Source organism: Petromyzon marinus, chromosome 49 (assembly GCF_048934315.1).
Source record: "Petromyzon marinus isolate PM22_M1 ecotype Great Lakes invasive population chromosome 49, UKy_Petmar_22M1.pri1.0, whole genome shotgun sequence".
Lineage (NCBI taxonomy): Eukaryota > Metazoa > Chordata > Hyperoartia > Petromyzontiformes > Petromyzontidae > Petromyzon > Petromyzon marinus.
In genome coordinates, this window is record NC_133715.1 from 10,914,597 (window position 1) to 10,930,761 (window position 16,165).

Here is a 16,165-nt window from a genome sequence, read left to right on the forward strand (position 1 = left end):
AACACACACACAGAGACACACGAACACACACACAGAGACACACGAACACACACACAGAGACACACGAACACACACAGACACACACACATAGAGACACACGAACACACACACAGAGACACACGAACACACACACAGAGACACACGAACACACAGACACACGAACACACACACAGAGACACACACACAGAGACACACGAACACACACACAGACACACGAACACACACACAGAGACACACGAACACACACACAGAGACACGAACACACGCACACAGACACACGAACACACACACAGAGACACACGAACACACACACACAGACACACAGACACACGAACACACACACAGAGACACACACAGAGACACACGAACACACACACAGAGACACACGAACACACACACAGAGACACACGAACACACACACAGACACACGAACACACACACAGAGAGACACACGAACACACACACACACACAGACACACGAACACACACACAGAGACACACGTACACACACACAGAGACACACGAACACACACACAGAGACACACACACAGACACGAACACACACACAGAGACACACGAAAACACACACAGAGACACGAACACACACACAGAGACACACGAACACACACACAGAGACACACGAACACACACACACACAGACACACGAACACACACACAGAGACACGAACACACATACAGAGACACACGAACACACACACAGAGACACACGAACACACACACAGAAGACATACGAACACACACAGACACACGAACACACACACAGAGAGACACACGAACACACACACACACTGACACACGAACACACACACAGACACACGAACACACACACAGAAGACACTCGAACACACACACAGAGACACACACACACAGACGCACGAACACACACACAGAGAGACACACGAACACACACACAGAGACACACACACAGACACACGAACACACACACACAGAGACACACACACACAGACACACGAACACACACACACAGAGAGACACACGAACACACACACACAGACACACACACACAGACACACGAACACACACACAGAGACACACACACACAGACACACGAACACACACACACACAGAGACACACGAACACACACACAGAGACACACACAGACACACGAACACACACACACACAGAGAGAGACACGAACACACACAGAGAGACACACGAACACACACACAGAGAGACACACGAACACACACACACAGACACACGAACACACACACACACAGAGACACACGAACCCACACACACGCAGTGAGCGGGAGAGTAACGAGTTAAGTCTTAACCGCGCCCCATCCCGAACGTCACCCTCCCTGCGCAACTTAAAGGCACCACCACAGTGGCCACGAGTACGCAAATGAGAGCGCCTCTTCCCAGTGATTGATGAGCTAACAGGACGACCCGAGGCAGCTATTTACAGACGAAGGAGGGGTGGTGGGAAGGGTTTAGGTCACTGCCACAACACACACACATACGCGCGCGCGTCACAGGCACCCATCACAACTTTCCGAACGAGTGCCACGCCAGGAGATCGAACGTTGACAGCTGCCGCTTCGTGCACGAAGGGCAGGGGGTGGTGTGAGGGTATCGGTGCGAGGCGCTGGGAGGCTCTTGAAGTGACACTTAAGTTCACGCATCTGGCTCGCTGCGCGCTGTCATCTGTAAAGAGCTGCACCAGGTAAGACTCTCATCCCCACCGCTTCACTGACAGCCCACCCTCGTCAATCCACTGCTGGTTGAACGCCTCCCCACGTTGCTTCGGCCATGGGTGGAGGTGAGAGGGGCGAGGGAGGTTGTTTGGCGGGTTAGTGAATCAGAATCTTGCTTTAGACCGGAGGAATCCGATGAGCTATGAAGCTCTTTTTCAGATGTCCAGTCGTGAATGAGATATCGCCACTGATGTTATAGCCGTGGCCGGGAAAATCTCACTCAGCTGGCTGGGTTCATATCGCACTGACCTAACCACTGCGCCACCGGCCCTACCTTGCCTATGGTTGGTTTTTAATGAATGTTTTTTTTTTAAACCAGACGTTTATATTTTAGACCCGGATGGGCACGCAGGGCAGGCAGTGGGGCTGATGAGGAATCTTCTCAACGTTGTGGAGAGGAAGATGAAAATGCCCCACATAGACACGAGATTCGAAGCACAAAATCTCCAAGTGACTCCGCTAAGTTACATTTGAAGTGGAAATAAGTGCATCCACTGATTTCATTTAAGGGGGCGGAGAGATGGGGGGGGGGGGGGGGGGAGTGGTGGCTCAATGGTTAGCGCAGTGCGCTCATAAATCCCTCAACCTAAGTTGAGTTAGATTCAACCACGATTGATGTCCCAGCCGGTCCTGAGTACTCCTACCCTCGCTACTAACCGACGTGGGGAAGTATGGCCAAACATGTTTCACCACGCTGGTCTGTTGCGGTGAAGTATGGCCAAACATGTTTCACCACGCTGGTGTGTTGCGGTGAAGTATTGTCAAACAACCCCCCATTACCGGCATGATGTGGGGGAGGTGTTCATGCAGACGTAGATTGACACATAACTGTAAAATACTCTTTGTAACTTTGTCATTCAAACCGATGGAACTGAATAGTCTGTCGAGTGTACATTAGTTTACATCACAAATATGGAATGTTCCTTAGGGGGGCCTCTTAACCCACCCTCCTATACATTATTTTTGCGACATTCAATTCTAATGTTACATTTATTGTACGATAGACTCTGTCCTTGCAAGAGACAGAGGCAGGATGCTGCAGTGCTCAAACAAGTGGCAGGGCGATTCACATCTCCTTTGGAAACCCCTGAGCCGGTAGTGGAAATTCCGCATTCCCATGGCGGGGTTAAGTGTATCCAGAGGGCAACCACTGTTTGACTTGCTACAAAAGTGGTACTCTCCCTTGAAATGATGATGAGTGAATCGCACCCCAGATTCGGATTGTAACTCGCAAGCCAGTCGAGCGCTCTTGTATCCGCGATAATCCGGTGCGACGTCTCACAACGGAATATACAAACTGTCTATTCAACTGACGTTTTGGGTAATGGCCCTTTGTCAGAGCAGATGGAGAGAGGGCCATCATGTTGTGACGCATCGCTAAAAATGGTGTCTGTTTATAAATATCCATACTGTACAAATCACCCTAGAGATGTTTAATGTTTCTGTCACTTCATTTGTAATAGTACTATGATATGTCCAAAAATAATCAGCCCGAGTCAACTTACGCTCCAGGGAATGTATAACTGTATTTGACATTGCTAAGAATTGTGTGGGATATTTCCATGCTTTTTGTGACACGGTTGTTTTTTGCAGCGATTTCTATTGACTCCATTCCTCCACTTGAGTTTGTTTTGCGTAAAGTCATCTCGGTGAACCAAGTGGCTCAGGCGAGTGAAACTCGATCCTGGTCGCTCGACTTCTCTCAATCGATGTGGGCGACAATATCTTGACTGAGCTTTGGAACCTGCGGTCTAAAACTGATCACCTGAGGACGGCTGCTTGCGTTGTGGCCGAAACGTCGTGATAATTTTATTATATTATGTTTTATTTTTTATCATTTTATTATTTCCCTTCTACGCGACTTTACCGATTGAACCAAGAATATAAAAAACCTTCTATTAAAAGTAGATAAATTAAGACAGTAACCATATTCGCAACGTCTAATATATATGTAATAAACCACCATTCACCAAACGCTGCCCGCATGCAGAGCGTGAAGGGTAGTCTGACTCGCAGACAGAAGTTAAATACAACACTCACTCATACTTCACTAATCAGTCGCTATCAGTGTGAAAGTACGTGCTGGAAATACTCTCAGCGTGGTCATTAACACGCCTGGCTATGCGACGACGAACATTCATGAACAGGTAAAAAATGAAGTACTGCCGTTTGTCAATCCACTGCTGGATGAAGGTCTCCCAGCACGCGGGCATCGTTTGACCATCCTTCCCCACGCTGATTGCTGCCGGTGGGTGAAGAGTGAGAGGAGCCCAGGAGCGGTCCACAGATCAGTCTGTCCACAGATCAGTCGGTCCACAGATCAGTCGGTCCACAGATCAGTCTGTCCACAGATCAGTCGGTCCAGAGATCAGTCGGTCCCCACATCAGTCGGTCCCCATATCAGTCGGTCCCCATATCAGTCGGTCCACAGATCAGTCGGCCCAGAGATCAGTCGGTCCCCACATCAGTCGGTCCCCACATCAGTCGGTCCACAGATCAGTCGGTGCACAGATCAGTCGGTCCACAGATCAGTCGGTCCACAGATCAGTCGGTCCACAGATCAGTCGGTGCACAGATCAGTCGGTCCACAGATCAGTCGGTCCACAGATCAGTCGGTCCACAGGTCAGTCGGTTCACAGATTAGTCGGTCCCCATATCAGTCGCCCCTCGCGCTCGCCGTGCCCGACGACTCGAACCGAGAGACGGCTGCGTCATTTCGAGCCGTGCGCGCTCGTCGATGCGACTCCCCCCCCCCGTCCCACCGCCAACCCCGCGTTGTCGTGACTCGTACGGCTGCCCGTGTCAAAACGTCGAAGATGACCACCGTGTCGATGTTATTCCAAGTCTGCCCGAACACAATTTACCGTGCGCGTTTTGCCTCAGACCCCCCGCTCGCGAGCGACCGCAAGGCCACGGGTGTCTCTGCACGGCGACTCTCCACTGCCTCGGGTCTGAGCGTCACGCACGATGGGCGATTGGAGCTTCCTCGGGAGGCTCTTGGAGAACGCGCAGACGCACTCCACCGTGGTCGGCAAGGTCAGAGCCTGGTGTCCGCAAGGCACGCAGCCTTGACTCGCCGCGCGTAGCCGTGGCCAAGGTGTGAGTGTGTGTGAGTGCGTGAGTGAGTGTGTGTTAATGTGTGTGTAAGTGTGTGTGTGTGAGTGTGTGTGTGTGAAAGTGAGTGTGTGTGAATGTGTGTGAATGTGTGTGAATGTGAGTGTGTAAGTGAGTGTGTGTGAAAGTGTAGGGAGCGGTGGTGTAGCGGTTAGCACGCTGCGCTACGTACCTAGCGACCCGGGTTCGATTCCCGCCCACGGCCAACACCAGTGACGATTATCTGAACGCTCCTGGGCCTCCCCTAGGTCGATTCAGCCTCAAATTAGTACCTGGTGCGATGTGTAAAACATCGCCACTAGGGAGAGAAAAAGCGGCCGGGCATGGTGCTGGCCACCCACCCCCTCGTATGCCGTGCCGGCCTTCATAGGTGCTCGCTAACAGCACTTTCCCCAATCGTATGTTGAGGCTATAGGGGGCATCTTTGTCTTGGTGAGTGGTGCTCGGAGCGGAGTCACTCTGGGTGTCCGGACAGCCCGACCGCTTAATAAACTGCTCAGAGACACTCGCAACATTTATTGCGAAAAGAAACCCCACAACATTTTAAGATATGGCCAACAGACAACCACACATTTATTTTAATCCGGATAAGAGAACCCCCCGCAACATTTTTTTTTATTGGCGAATAGACACCCATACATTGTTATCACGTGGCTAAGAGAGACGCACAAGATGCTGGTCTCGAGTCACGGCAAGTCAGAATAAGCCCAGTGTGTTTTTTCCCTGTAACAAGGCGACGTGGTGAAGACGATGATCACGCTGATGAGAGGCCTCTCCCTCTCTCTCACACACACACAGCAGTCGGCGCAGTAATTGCGTAGATGTAATACACTGTATGGGAATGATTTGCCTTATAACTCCTTTTGTCCATGGCGTGATGAAGTGGGGGGGGGGGCAAATTCACGGACCCTATCTGTAATCTCATCAATAACCACCGGTACCAATTCATTGATAGCTTGCACGGCGCGGCTCTGCCCTTGGAGTGGGTGCTGTGCGGGGTGATGTACAGGAAGAGTGGATGGCTGGTGTTGATGGTGGTGGTGAGAGAAGAGATGGGGAAACGTGGTCGTGGTGGTTATGGTGGCGTTGGTGGTGCCGAGAGTGAGTAGAGAATGCGGAAAGAGGTTCCACTTTCAGAAGAAGGGAATACATTTCACTGTCATAAATATAGCCGTCCTAATGTTATGCCAATTCCACGCACGGTGCGTGGTTATATGAGCACGCTTCATCTTTGTGGGTGGTCGTGGTTGTACAATACAGGGAGTGTCTAGGGCTGTGCTTAACGGGGCTGACAAGGGCCCTGCTCTGCAGTTTGTGTCTGCAGACATCATCATCCTCCTGTATATCAGCTCAGAGCAACTCGCGGTGACCAGTGTGGTGAACTATGGCACAACAGACGCTTATGACCAAGTGGCCGACACGGCTTAGACGGGCTTTCATCAATAAGTGGATTGACCATGGCTGACGATGACTATGATTACGAATGACACGTGTAATAGTACAATAAAAACCCGTCGCTAACTCTTACCGTCTCGCGATTAAACAATCCATCTGGCATCTCGCTACGCGTGAGCTGGTTCCAACGCTCCATCTCCACCATTGAAGTCCTTTAGGAGCCGCCTGCCATTTCTCGGCCGCCACTCCACCACAAACTCCTTCATCATCAGCCATCATTCCTTCGAGAGCGTAACCCCTACAGCCATCACATTTACCAGGATGTCTACACAATCCAGTATCCATATCCGATCGCGACCATTGAATTTGTAGACGCTCCGTTATAGCGCCCTTAAAATGTATAACACATAATAGGCGAAGCTCGTGCAATGACCCTTCATCATAGCACATACATCATGTTAATTATTACAATAATTCTCACAATAACCGGTGACGCTTCGGCTTCCTCCCCGCTGTTGCTCCACGAAGGTGTGGCTCTCCGTGCTCTTCATCTTCCGAATCCTCGTGTTGGGAGCGGCGGCCGAGAGCGTGTGGGGCGACGAGCAGGCGGGTTTCCGTTGCAACACGCAGCAGCCTGGCTGCGAGAACGTCTGCTACGACGAGGCCTTCCCCATCTCGCACATCCGCTTCTGGGTGCTCCAGATCATCTTCGTGTCCACGCCGGCGCTCGTCTACCTGGGCCACGTGCTGCACATCATGCGAATGGAGTCGCGCAGGAAGGAGGAGCTCGAGGAATGGAGGAAGCTGCACCCCAACGAGGACGAGGACGACTGCAAGGCGCTCCTCGACGGTGGCAAGGGCAGAAAGGGCGGCCCGCCGAAGCTAAGGAAGACCTACGTGAACGACCAGGGCAAGGTGTGCATCAAGGGCGCGTTGCTCCGCACCTACGTGCTCAGCATCTTCAGCAGGACCATCTTCGAGGTGGGCTTCATCGTGGGCCAGTACTTCCTCTACGGCTTCAGCCTGGGACCGCTCTACCGCTGCAGCAGGAGCCCGTGCCCCAATGTGGTCGACTGCTTCATCTCGCGTCCCACCGAGAAGACCATCTTCATCCTCTTCATGCTTGTGGTGGCCTGCCTCTCGCTGCTGCTCAACCTCTTGGAGATGTACCACCTGGGCTGGAAGAAGATCCGCAAGGGGCTCGGCAAGCGCTACGAAAAGATGAGTCAGCAGCAGCAACAGCAGCAGCAGCAGCAGTCCGCGATGAAACACCACCCGCCCTCGCTCGACCAACACTCGGTGAAGACCTCCTCGCAGCCCATCTCCTACACCTACTACCAGCCGCCCACAGATGAACGCAACTACGACCCGCCGAGTTTCCGCACGGCGACCAGAGACCTCGTCGCGGGGGGACGTCTCGCCGCGCAGGGCGTGGACGGGCAGAATTGGGCCAACTGGGAGGAGGAGGAGAGGCGGCGGGTTGCTCAGGCCACGAGCGGCGACGCGAGGCACACGAGGCACGCGCCACAGCCCGTGAGCCGCAGCCTCGCGATGCGCACTCCGCCACCGCCGCACGGCGCTCCACCTCCGCCCGCGTCGCCGCTGCTGCTGCTGCAGCCCTGGGCCGCGTCCTCTCCTGCCGCCTGTCCATCATCCTCGGCCGCCGTCGCTGCCGCTCTGGCTGCGGCTCTGGAGGACGAGGCGGAGGTTCTGACGGCTACGGTGCAGTTGCACGACCCGCCTCTGCACTCGGGAGGCGAGCACGACATCGATCTGAGGAGGTTGAGCAGGGCAAGCAGTAGGGTGCGCTCAGATGACCTGCAGGTGTAGCCCCCACGTCCGCCTCGACTCAGCCGCGCGTGTTGGTTTTGAGAGAGAACATTTATAAAAAAAAATTTTACCGTGAGATTCTCATTTATTTGAATCAATCATGGTTCCAATATGGATCAAGGTGGGCCCCTTTTCCCAATAAATTAAATAGCTTTCTCCATTTGCGAGCTTCAGTCCAGAATCTGCAAGATTTCTTGAAGCACCTCCCATTAGCACTGTTGGCTACGTACGGTGCGAAAAAAGTTAAACATAGATACAAGCAGATTAAAGGACTGCATTGGCATACAACCATAGGCAGACAAATATACCCGGTAGTTTCGAGAGGGAACCGTTTGTAACATGGGACGATAATTGACTGCCTCATAGTTGGAGATGACCAGGTACGGTGAAAACCATTTTGTCGAATTAAAAAAAATCTGAAGGTTTTTCATAGATTTACATTCGCAGAGAGTGGGTATACAATCCCTTTAAGAGTGACGCATGGATAATTCAACTGGCTTACACTAAAAAATGTCATCAATATGTGACACGCAATGGTCTGTCAAACACGTTCAGCTGCGTGGATGGATCACAACTCGGCCAAGTGACACATTCCTGGAGAGACAAAGAATCGATCCCTCGCCGCGACGATTTTTGTCAACGCATCTCCCTCTCTTCCCCTCTCACAGGTCAGATTGTACGTACAATTTTGAAGTTGGCGTGTTCACATTCCGTAAGATGTGGTGTCATGAGCTCACCGGAGCCCAAGAGCTCCACGTGCTCGCTTCTCCGTGCCGTGCCGGCCACTCGACACGTCATGCCGAGTCGCCGTTGTCCGTCGTGGTCCCACGGCGTCGCTTGTCAGATACCGTAGTATTGTCTGCATTATAAAGACGTTCCAGAAAATTAAGAGGCACCTCTTCCATACCCCCCATCCCCCCCCCCCCCAACGCTTTATCGGTGTCAATATAGTTCTACAAATCTAATCTTACACACACACACCGGATTATAATACGCACCCTTTCCCACAAAATTTACTTTAAAATACAGATGGGGGGTGCATCGTGTAATCGGTATAGTACGGTAACACACCACTGTCTGACGGAACGAGCTCTCGGGCAACAGCAGTGAACACAGCAATGTAGAGGTGGTAAAGGATTAGCTCACAGGCTAACACAATGGACCAAGTGCACAGCCACTGATAGATGAGGGCCTCCCCACTCCCTGAGGGTCGTAGGGTTCACTTGGACCATACTTCACGATGGTCAGTACGGGTTGCTGTGGGCGGGTAGATACCCCAGCAGCCTGTAACACCTGTGAATGCATTATAGTCGCACATCCTAGCACTATCCTGGCCCAAAGCTGCTTTGGTAGTGTGCAGTAAAGTCCATTCTACTTCTGTGTTCACACCTCCCATGCACCCCCCCCCCCCAACCCGCATGAACCAACCCGCATGAACCAGCGTGGTGAAGTATGGTAAAAGAACCCCAATGACCCGCACGGCGTGGGTGAGCCCCTTGTCCAGCAGTGCAATCAAAATGGGCTAGATATGTCAATGTAATTCTTCTGTACAGAGCAGCATTGTAGGCTAAATGCAAGCACTTTTGACTCTTGGTTGTGCTATTTGTTTAGCATAGGCATGTGTGCGTGTAGTTCTGTGCAGATATGGTGGGGAGTGGTGGTGGGCGCTACGTTGCCCTACGAACCCGGTGACCCGAGTTCGATTCCCGCTCACAGCCAACACCAGTGACCTTTAACTGAACCCGTCCTGGGTCTCCCCTAGGTCAACTCAGCCTCAAATGAGTACCTGGTGCAGTGTATAAAGATCGCCACTAGGAGGACAAAGGCGGCCGAGCGTGGTGCTGGCCACCCAAACCCTCGTGTGCCGTGCCGGCCTTCACAGGTGCTGCTCGCTAACAGCACTTGCCCCAACAGTCTGTTATGGCTATACGGGGGATCTTTGTAACATGTCTCTATGCAGCGCCTAATTTCTGGGGCGTTGGTCTGGAAAATGTTGGCACGCCACATCCCTCTCACGATATTTTGTCCTCACATTTGTTATAAACCTGTGCATGGGATGACAGTAATTCTAAGGGTACGGTAATACAAGATTATCACTGCTGGGCATACCGTGTACTCTCGTGGTAGTGCCTTACGCCGATAGTTATCCTTACTCCAAGCCAGCCCAGCAGCATTTCAGAAAATATCTAGCGATAAATTAATCTCCGCGTGTATTTATATACACACCCACACATTTAGGTTATAAATGTTATGCATAATAGACTGTCTGTCTGCACACGAGCAGGGGCAATGCGACGAATGGATGCACACAGCATCGGCGTGTGATGGGCGTGAACTGTCGGAACACCGCGATTGACGACCTCCCTGGTTCGACTCCTGACTACGGTGCACAATGTTGGTCAATGGTATTCTAATCATGCTCTGGGTGTCCCAGTAGGTTGACTCAGCATTAACTGAGTACCCGTATTAAAAATTACAATTCGGATACATTTAGAGACAAAGGCGGCCTAGGAGTGCGTGGTGTGTGCGCTACCACTCTCGTTGTGCGCTGTGCCGGCATCAGTCGGCACGCGCCCTCGCTAACAGCGCGTGTCCTGGCTCAGGAGCGGCCTTTGTCGTATGTGCGAGTGTACAAATTGGACATTAATGCAGCCTTATTCATAACGTGTTACGGGCTACACCTTCAGGAATGTGATCGATACTAGATAGTATTTATAGCCGTAACAACCAATGTAAGACGTAAAGTAATGAAAACGAATGTAAATTAAAAAACACTATCGATAGGGAATGTTTACTATGACCACCTTATATCCACCAAGGCGACCACACGTACAGCAAGTGGGTTGCTAGCCCCACGTCTGTGCAACTCTTCGCCTCTCGTGTGAGTGAGGGGGTCATTGTTACTCCCATGTAGAGTTTAAGAAAGAAAAAAGCTCCAAAAAAAGTAGTTTGGTACAAACATCGACAGCGAGCACCTCCCTGCACGACAGACACTAAGTGAATGCTTGTCTCTTGCATTAAACACTATCCGTGAGCATCACCACCACCATCATCGCAGTACTTGCAGGGTTGCGATGCGCAGTTTGTTTTTGAAATGTTGGGCTCAATCAGCGGTGGGGTTACAGCGGCTACATACAAACATTAATATCTGGTTTCTTTATATAAAAATCTGTTATTCTCACGAAGACCAAACTTTTCTCATGTCCCCTTTTTGTGACATCGCCATTCAAATGCCTTCTTGTGACATTAAATTATAACTTAGAACAATGTCAAAATATATGTGTAACAGAAAGTCAAAGAAACCAGCAATGCAGCCACTGAAACATCGCGAAGCCCAATTCTGGATTTCAGGTTCAGTTTCTCTATTTTGGTATAGCCCTGTGAGTCATTCGGCTCTTGAATCGGGTGCAACCACAACAAACAAAAAAACGAAAAACACGAACAAGAAAAACATCTTAAAGTGACTTTGTGTTGACTGTGGATCGCACGATCCACCACTTGCCACAGCAGCGAGAGTCGCTCCCCACGGTGTGGGGACTACAACGGGACTGCCTTGGCACCAGCTCATAAACACTCAAAGCAGTTCGTCTAGAACTGCTTCGAGTGCTTAGTTTGTTCTCCTTCCCCAGCACCTCCGATTAGCGCGGTTGGCTACGTACGGCGCGAAAGAAGTTCAACGTACGTACGTAAACGTCGCGTCTCTGTGCAGCGTGGTAACTCAGGTTAACAACAGGCAAGCCACGACACAATCTGGACACACGATCGACAATAGAACCGTGGCCTTTAAAGGAACATACGTATAATTGGTGACGTGTTGGACAATGACTCCTCTTTATCGCACAGCGAGGGTCATTGCCCGACACGTCGCCGATTGTAAATACATCCTTGAAGGTCGCAGTGTTATTGACGAATGTGTTGAATGTGCCGTTACTTGTGCGTGTCCACCACTGCCAGGACAAGCAGCAGCAGCGTCACCAAATAGTTTGATTAACAATTAGTCAGCACTGCTTTGCACGATGCCACGGTGGCTAGGAGATGTTAACTACCTCTCCTGGTATACAGGAGGTCGTGGGTTCCACCCCGACCCTGACGCCTGCTGTCTATCTGTAGTCTGCGTGTCTCTCTCCCCGTGGTCGCGTGAACTTTTCTCTAAGCCCTCCAGGTTTCCCTCCACGTTTAGAATCCACTTGTTAGAGTATTGGGCTGCTATAAATTACCACATGTTAAGCCACTTCGTTGGACTATCATCTCTTGACCAGTTTCAGTTTTCTAGAATCGAGAGCTACGATTTAATTTCCATTTGTTCCTTCAGAAATCCCGCCAGCCCACGGCCCCCACCTCGCCTCCGCCCCCTCCAAAAACCGCGACTTATCCACCCGTGTTATTTCTAGGCCACTGTAGAACAGAAATATATGATTATGCATTTGAAATGTCTTGCCAAAAATGTTGTAATTTCAAAGATGTTGGATCTATGCACAAATGCAATGCATTTTAAATAATGTACTTACGTCTAGTAAAGCCTAAACAACACACGTGTTTCAACACATGGGGAAATCAACATTGGTATCGTCAAAAAATAACGTTTGCACTGTTATTATATGGTAGTATACCTAATTTAATATGCACTAATTGCTTAATACTTGACAAACGCAACGTATATTTCGTATGCAGGCTTTAACTGTGTGTTGCCTTATCTCCTGTGTCCGGTGATTGAAATGAACGTAAACATATTTGCGAGTTAAAGGCGCAGACCCTGCAATCGCTTGCTCACGCCACTGCTGGTAGAATGCGGCCTCTACGAGAGGGGGGAGGCCGGGCGTGCGCCTCCTAGAGGGCATTTGGCCGAATCTCCCCCCCTGAGCAGATTTCCTGGAAGAGGAAGGAGTCCCCCACGTTCCACCCCAACGCACACCACCTGCCGATCGTCTAACCGCGCTCCTGTGCATTTTATTTGCACGCTTTGCATTAGACAATTCTAGAGTATAAATGTCTCAGTATGCATTACCGTGAGTGTAATACTGTACTGCGATTAACAACTAAACACTATCGTGTTACCATCACTGCCTGAACTGACAACAAACGATATCAGGGATGACCTTTTTGTGTATGTGGCCACATATGCAATGAATATCATGGGTCGCTACTTTTTATACAGAAATATAAACTCGACCTCAAGAGCAATCGGGTGATGTGAGTTCGGCACGATTGTCCGAAGTTTCGCTCCACGTGTGCTGGAAGCTTAATCAGCAACACTGGATCTTTCAGACTGCGCCTGCCATCAGTACAGGATTTTTGGTCTGACACATGACTATTTGTGAAACGTCATATCCTACGATGTTCTGCAATAGATCATAGCACAGCAAACGACAATAAGATAGCATCAAAGACTATGAAGAATCACTCAGCTACTGGTCAACGAGGTAGCATGGCATTGAACACTGGTTACGGACCATGCAAAATAAGTGTTGAGACTTGTGATATTTTTAAAATGTGGAGCTTCCCCGCATAATTGTTTCAAGCGTGCTTTCGGCATCCTGCTGTGGCACAAGACGGAGACAAAACGTGCATTTCGCAACGTTCTGGAGACAGCAGGGTGCCAGCTGATGTTCCAGAAGCAGCCTCGAGAAGGTGGTGTCACTGAACTGCCTTGTGAGGTTCCTTGAATAGCTTGTTTGTACTCATCAGCTGGTGCACGTGTTACACAAAGAATGTGCATCACATGCCATACAGACCAAGCACGATACATTCTTCTAGCCAGAATAAAGCCTCATGAAGTGAATGAAACCAATTGTGACGAGATGGGTTTTTAAACATGGCTTTTTTTTTCTTTAACGCAGCCAAATGCTGACTGGTAAGCAACTCGCTACGCAGCTAGGTGCAGGCCGGTGCTGGGCCCAGGCATGTGCCACGCGGGGACAGCTGCCATTGGGGGTTCCCCTGGGCCCGCCTGCAGCAGGCGGTGCATTTGAGTGGTTGACATTGGACGTGAAGTTCGGCTGAGGCATCTAAGCAAGCGCCCACGCACAGCAAGTCCAAATTCGAAAATCGGGTTTCATCACGTGTAGTTGTAACAACGCGGATTCGAACTGGCAACGTTTCGCACTCAAATCCATCGGCTCGGTGCTCTGAGACGGTGAGCGCTGATCTTGATCCGTGTTCGGGCTTTCTCTTTGGAAGGAGAAGATGACAATACTGAGTCTGCTTTGCTAGTTCATAGGCCTTGCACGTGTGGTTTGGTTGACACAGCAACAGTTGCAATGCGTTCGCAACCAAGTACTAACGTTAAACGGTTGCATTTTTATTGTTATTCTTGGGTCTTTCGGTAAAGTCACGTAGATAGGTTCAAACCTATCTACGTGACCTATCTACGTGACTTTGCCGAAAGACTTCCTGCAGTCACGAAAGTTTCAAGTTGAGATTTCCATTTATTGTTGTTGATTTTTTTTCTCTCTTCTCATTTTACAATAAAACATAAACTCGATTATATTTTTGTTCTCGCCGTGTTTGTTGCAAGCCCAGCATGCGTTAAGAACCATTCAAGCCGCGCGTATCGGATTTACGCAATGCTTTGCTAAGCGCTCCGTTTGTGCCTTGACGTGAGCTGAGCTACTTTTGATGAAATCCTTTTAATTAAGAAATAAAATTTACGCAACCCTTTTCAACAATTCCTGCTGTGGTCTCTGCTCGGAACTCTTCTTCGGTGCTTGATTTCCGTCACTATTTAGCGGGGACGTCCAACAGTGGTTGTCCTTTGGAAAGTGCGTCCCCGACCCCGCCATATGAATGTGGAATTTCCACCGCCGACTCTGTAAAACGGGAGTTTTCACTTTTTTTTTTGCTTGGGTCATTGGTACGCTACTGTCGTTATGAAACACGAATAGCGCCGTTGTCAATCCACTGCTGGATGAGAGCATCCCCACCGCCTTGCAGGCAGTAAGGGTCTTTTAACCATACTTCACCACGCGGGTCAGTGGGGGGGTGGGGGGGATAGCCCACACTCGGTTTAGAAATCACTCGGCCACTCGTGCGAACCGAGGCCTTGAGTCTAGCGCAGGTCGCCTGGTTCTTAGTGGTTGTTCTATGGTGCAGGTGGGCGAGTTCTTAGTGGTTGTTCTAGTGCAGGTGGCCTGGTTCTTAGTGGTTGTTCTAGTGCAGGTGGCCTGGTTCTTAGTGGTTGTTCTAGTGCAGGTCACCTGGTTCTTAGTGGTTGTTCTAGTGCAGGTGGCCGAGTTCTTAGTGGTTGTTCTAGTGCAGGTGGCCTGGTTCTTAGTGGTTGTTCTAGTGCAGGTCACCGAGTTCTTAGTGGTTGTTCTATGGTGCAGGTGGCCGAGTTCTTAGTGGTTGTTCTCGTGCAGGTGGCCGAGTTCTTAGTGGTTGTTCTAGTGCAGGTGGCCGAGTTCTTAGTGGTTGTTCTATGGTGCAAGTCGCCTGGTTCTTAGTGGTTGTTCTAGTGCAGGTGGCCGAGTTCTTAGTGGTTGTTCTATGGTGCAAGTCGCCTGGTTCTTAGTGGTTGTTCTAGTGCAGGTGGCCTGGTTCTTAGTGGTTGTTCTAGTGCAGGTGGCCGAGTTCTTAGTGGTTGTTCTATGGTGCAAGTCGCCTGGTTCTTAGTGGTTGTTCTAGTGCAGGTGGCCGAGTTCTTAGTGGTTGTTCTAGTGCAGGTGGCCGAGTTCTTAGTGGTTGTTCTATGGTGCAAGTCGCCTGGTTCTTAGTGGTTGTTCTAGTGCAGGTGGCCTGGTTCTTAGTGGTTGTTCTAGTGCAGGTCACCGAGTTCTTAGTGGTTGTTCTAGTGCAGGTGGCCGAGTTCTTAGTGGTTGTTCTAGTGCAGGTCGCCTGGTTCTTAGTGGTTGTTCTATGGTGCAGGTCACCTGGTTCTTAGTGGTTGTTCTAGTGTAGGTCGTCTGGTTCTTAGTGGTGGTTCTAGCCCAGGGGTCGGCAGCCTGCTGTGGCTCTGTCAAGACTGCTGCTTCGTGACGTCATTAAGGAGCACCGCCGTCTCGTATTCACCAGAGTGCATTGCGACTCCTGTAATATTCACTTTTACCGAATTCAAAAATAATAAATGGTTCTCCTTGTTATTTTGGTT

The 16,165-nt window shown here is 50.3% G+C and overlaps 1 protein-coding gene across 1 annotated transcript; it reads left to right on the forward strand.

Annotated features, from left to right (window-relative positions):
* Positions 1-1,244: 1,244 nt before the first annotated feature.
* On the forward strand, positions 1,245-14,747 carry GJA3 (gap junction protein alpha 3). The gene is made up of 3 exons (XM_032972719.2): positions 1,245-1,712; positions 4,627-4,779; positions 6,781-14,747. The coding sequence occupies exons 2-3, from the start codon at positions 4,711-4,713 to the stop codon at positions 8,080-8,082; spliced, it is 1,371 nt and encodes a 456-aa protein (XP_032828610.2). The 5' UTR covers positions 1,245-1,712; positions 4,627-4,710; the 3' UTR covers positions 8,083-14,747.
* The last annotated feature ends 1,418 nt before the right edge of the window (positions 14,748-16,165 follow it).

Bases quoted from the DNA above. Each gene is read 5' to 3' on its own strand.
- GJA3 (XM_032972719.2), top strand. From the start codon at position 4,711: ATGGGCGATTGGAGCTTCCTCGGGAGGCTCTTGGAGAACGCGCAGACG. The intron at 4,780-6,780 runs GTCAGAGCCTGG...TGCTCCACGAAG, and splicing joins ACTCCACCGTGGTCGGCAAG to GTGTGGCTCTCCGTGCTCTT.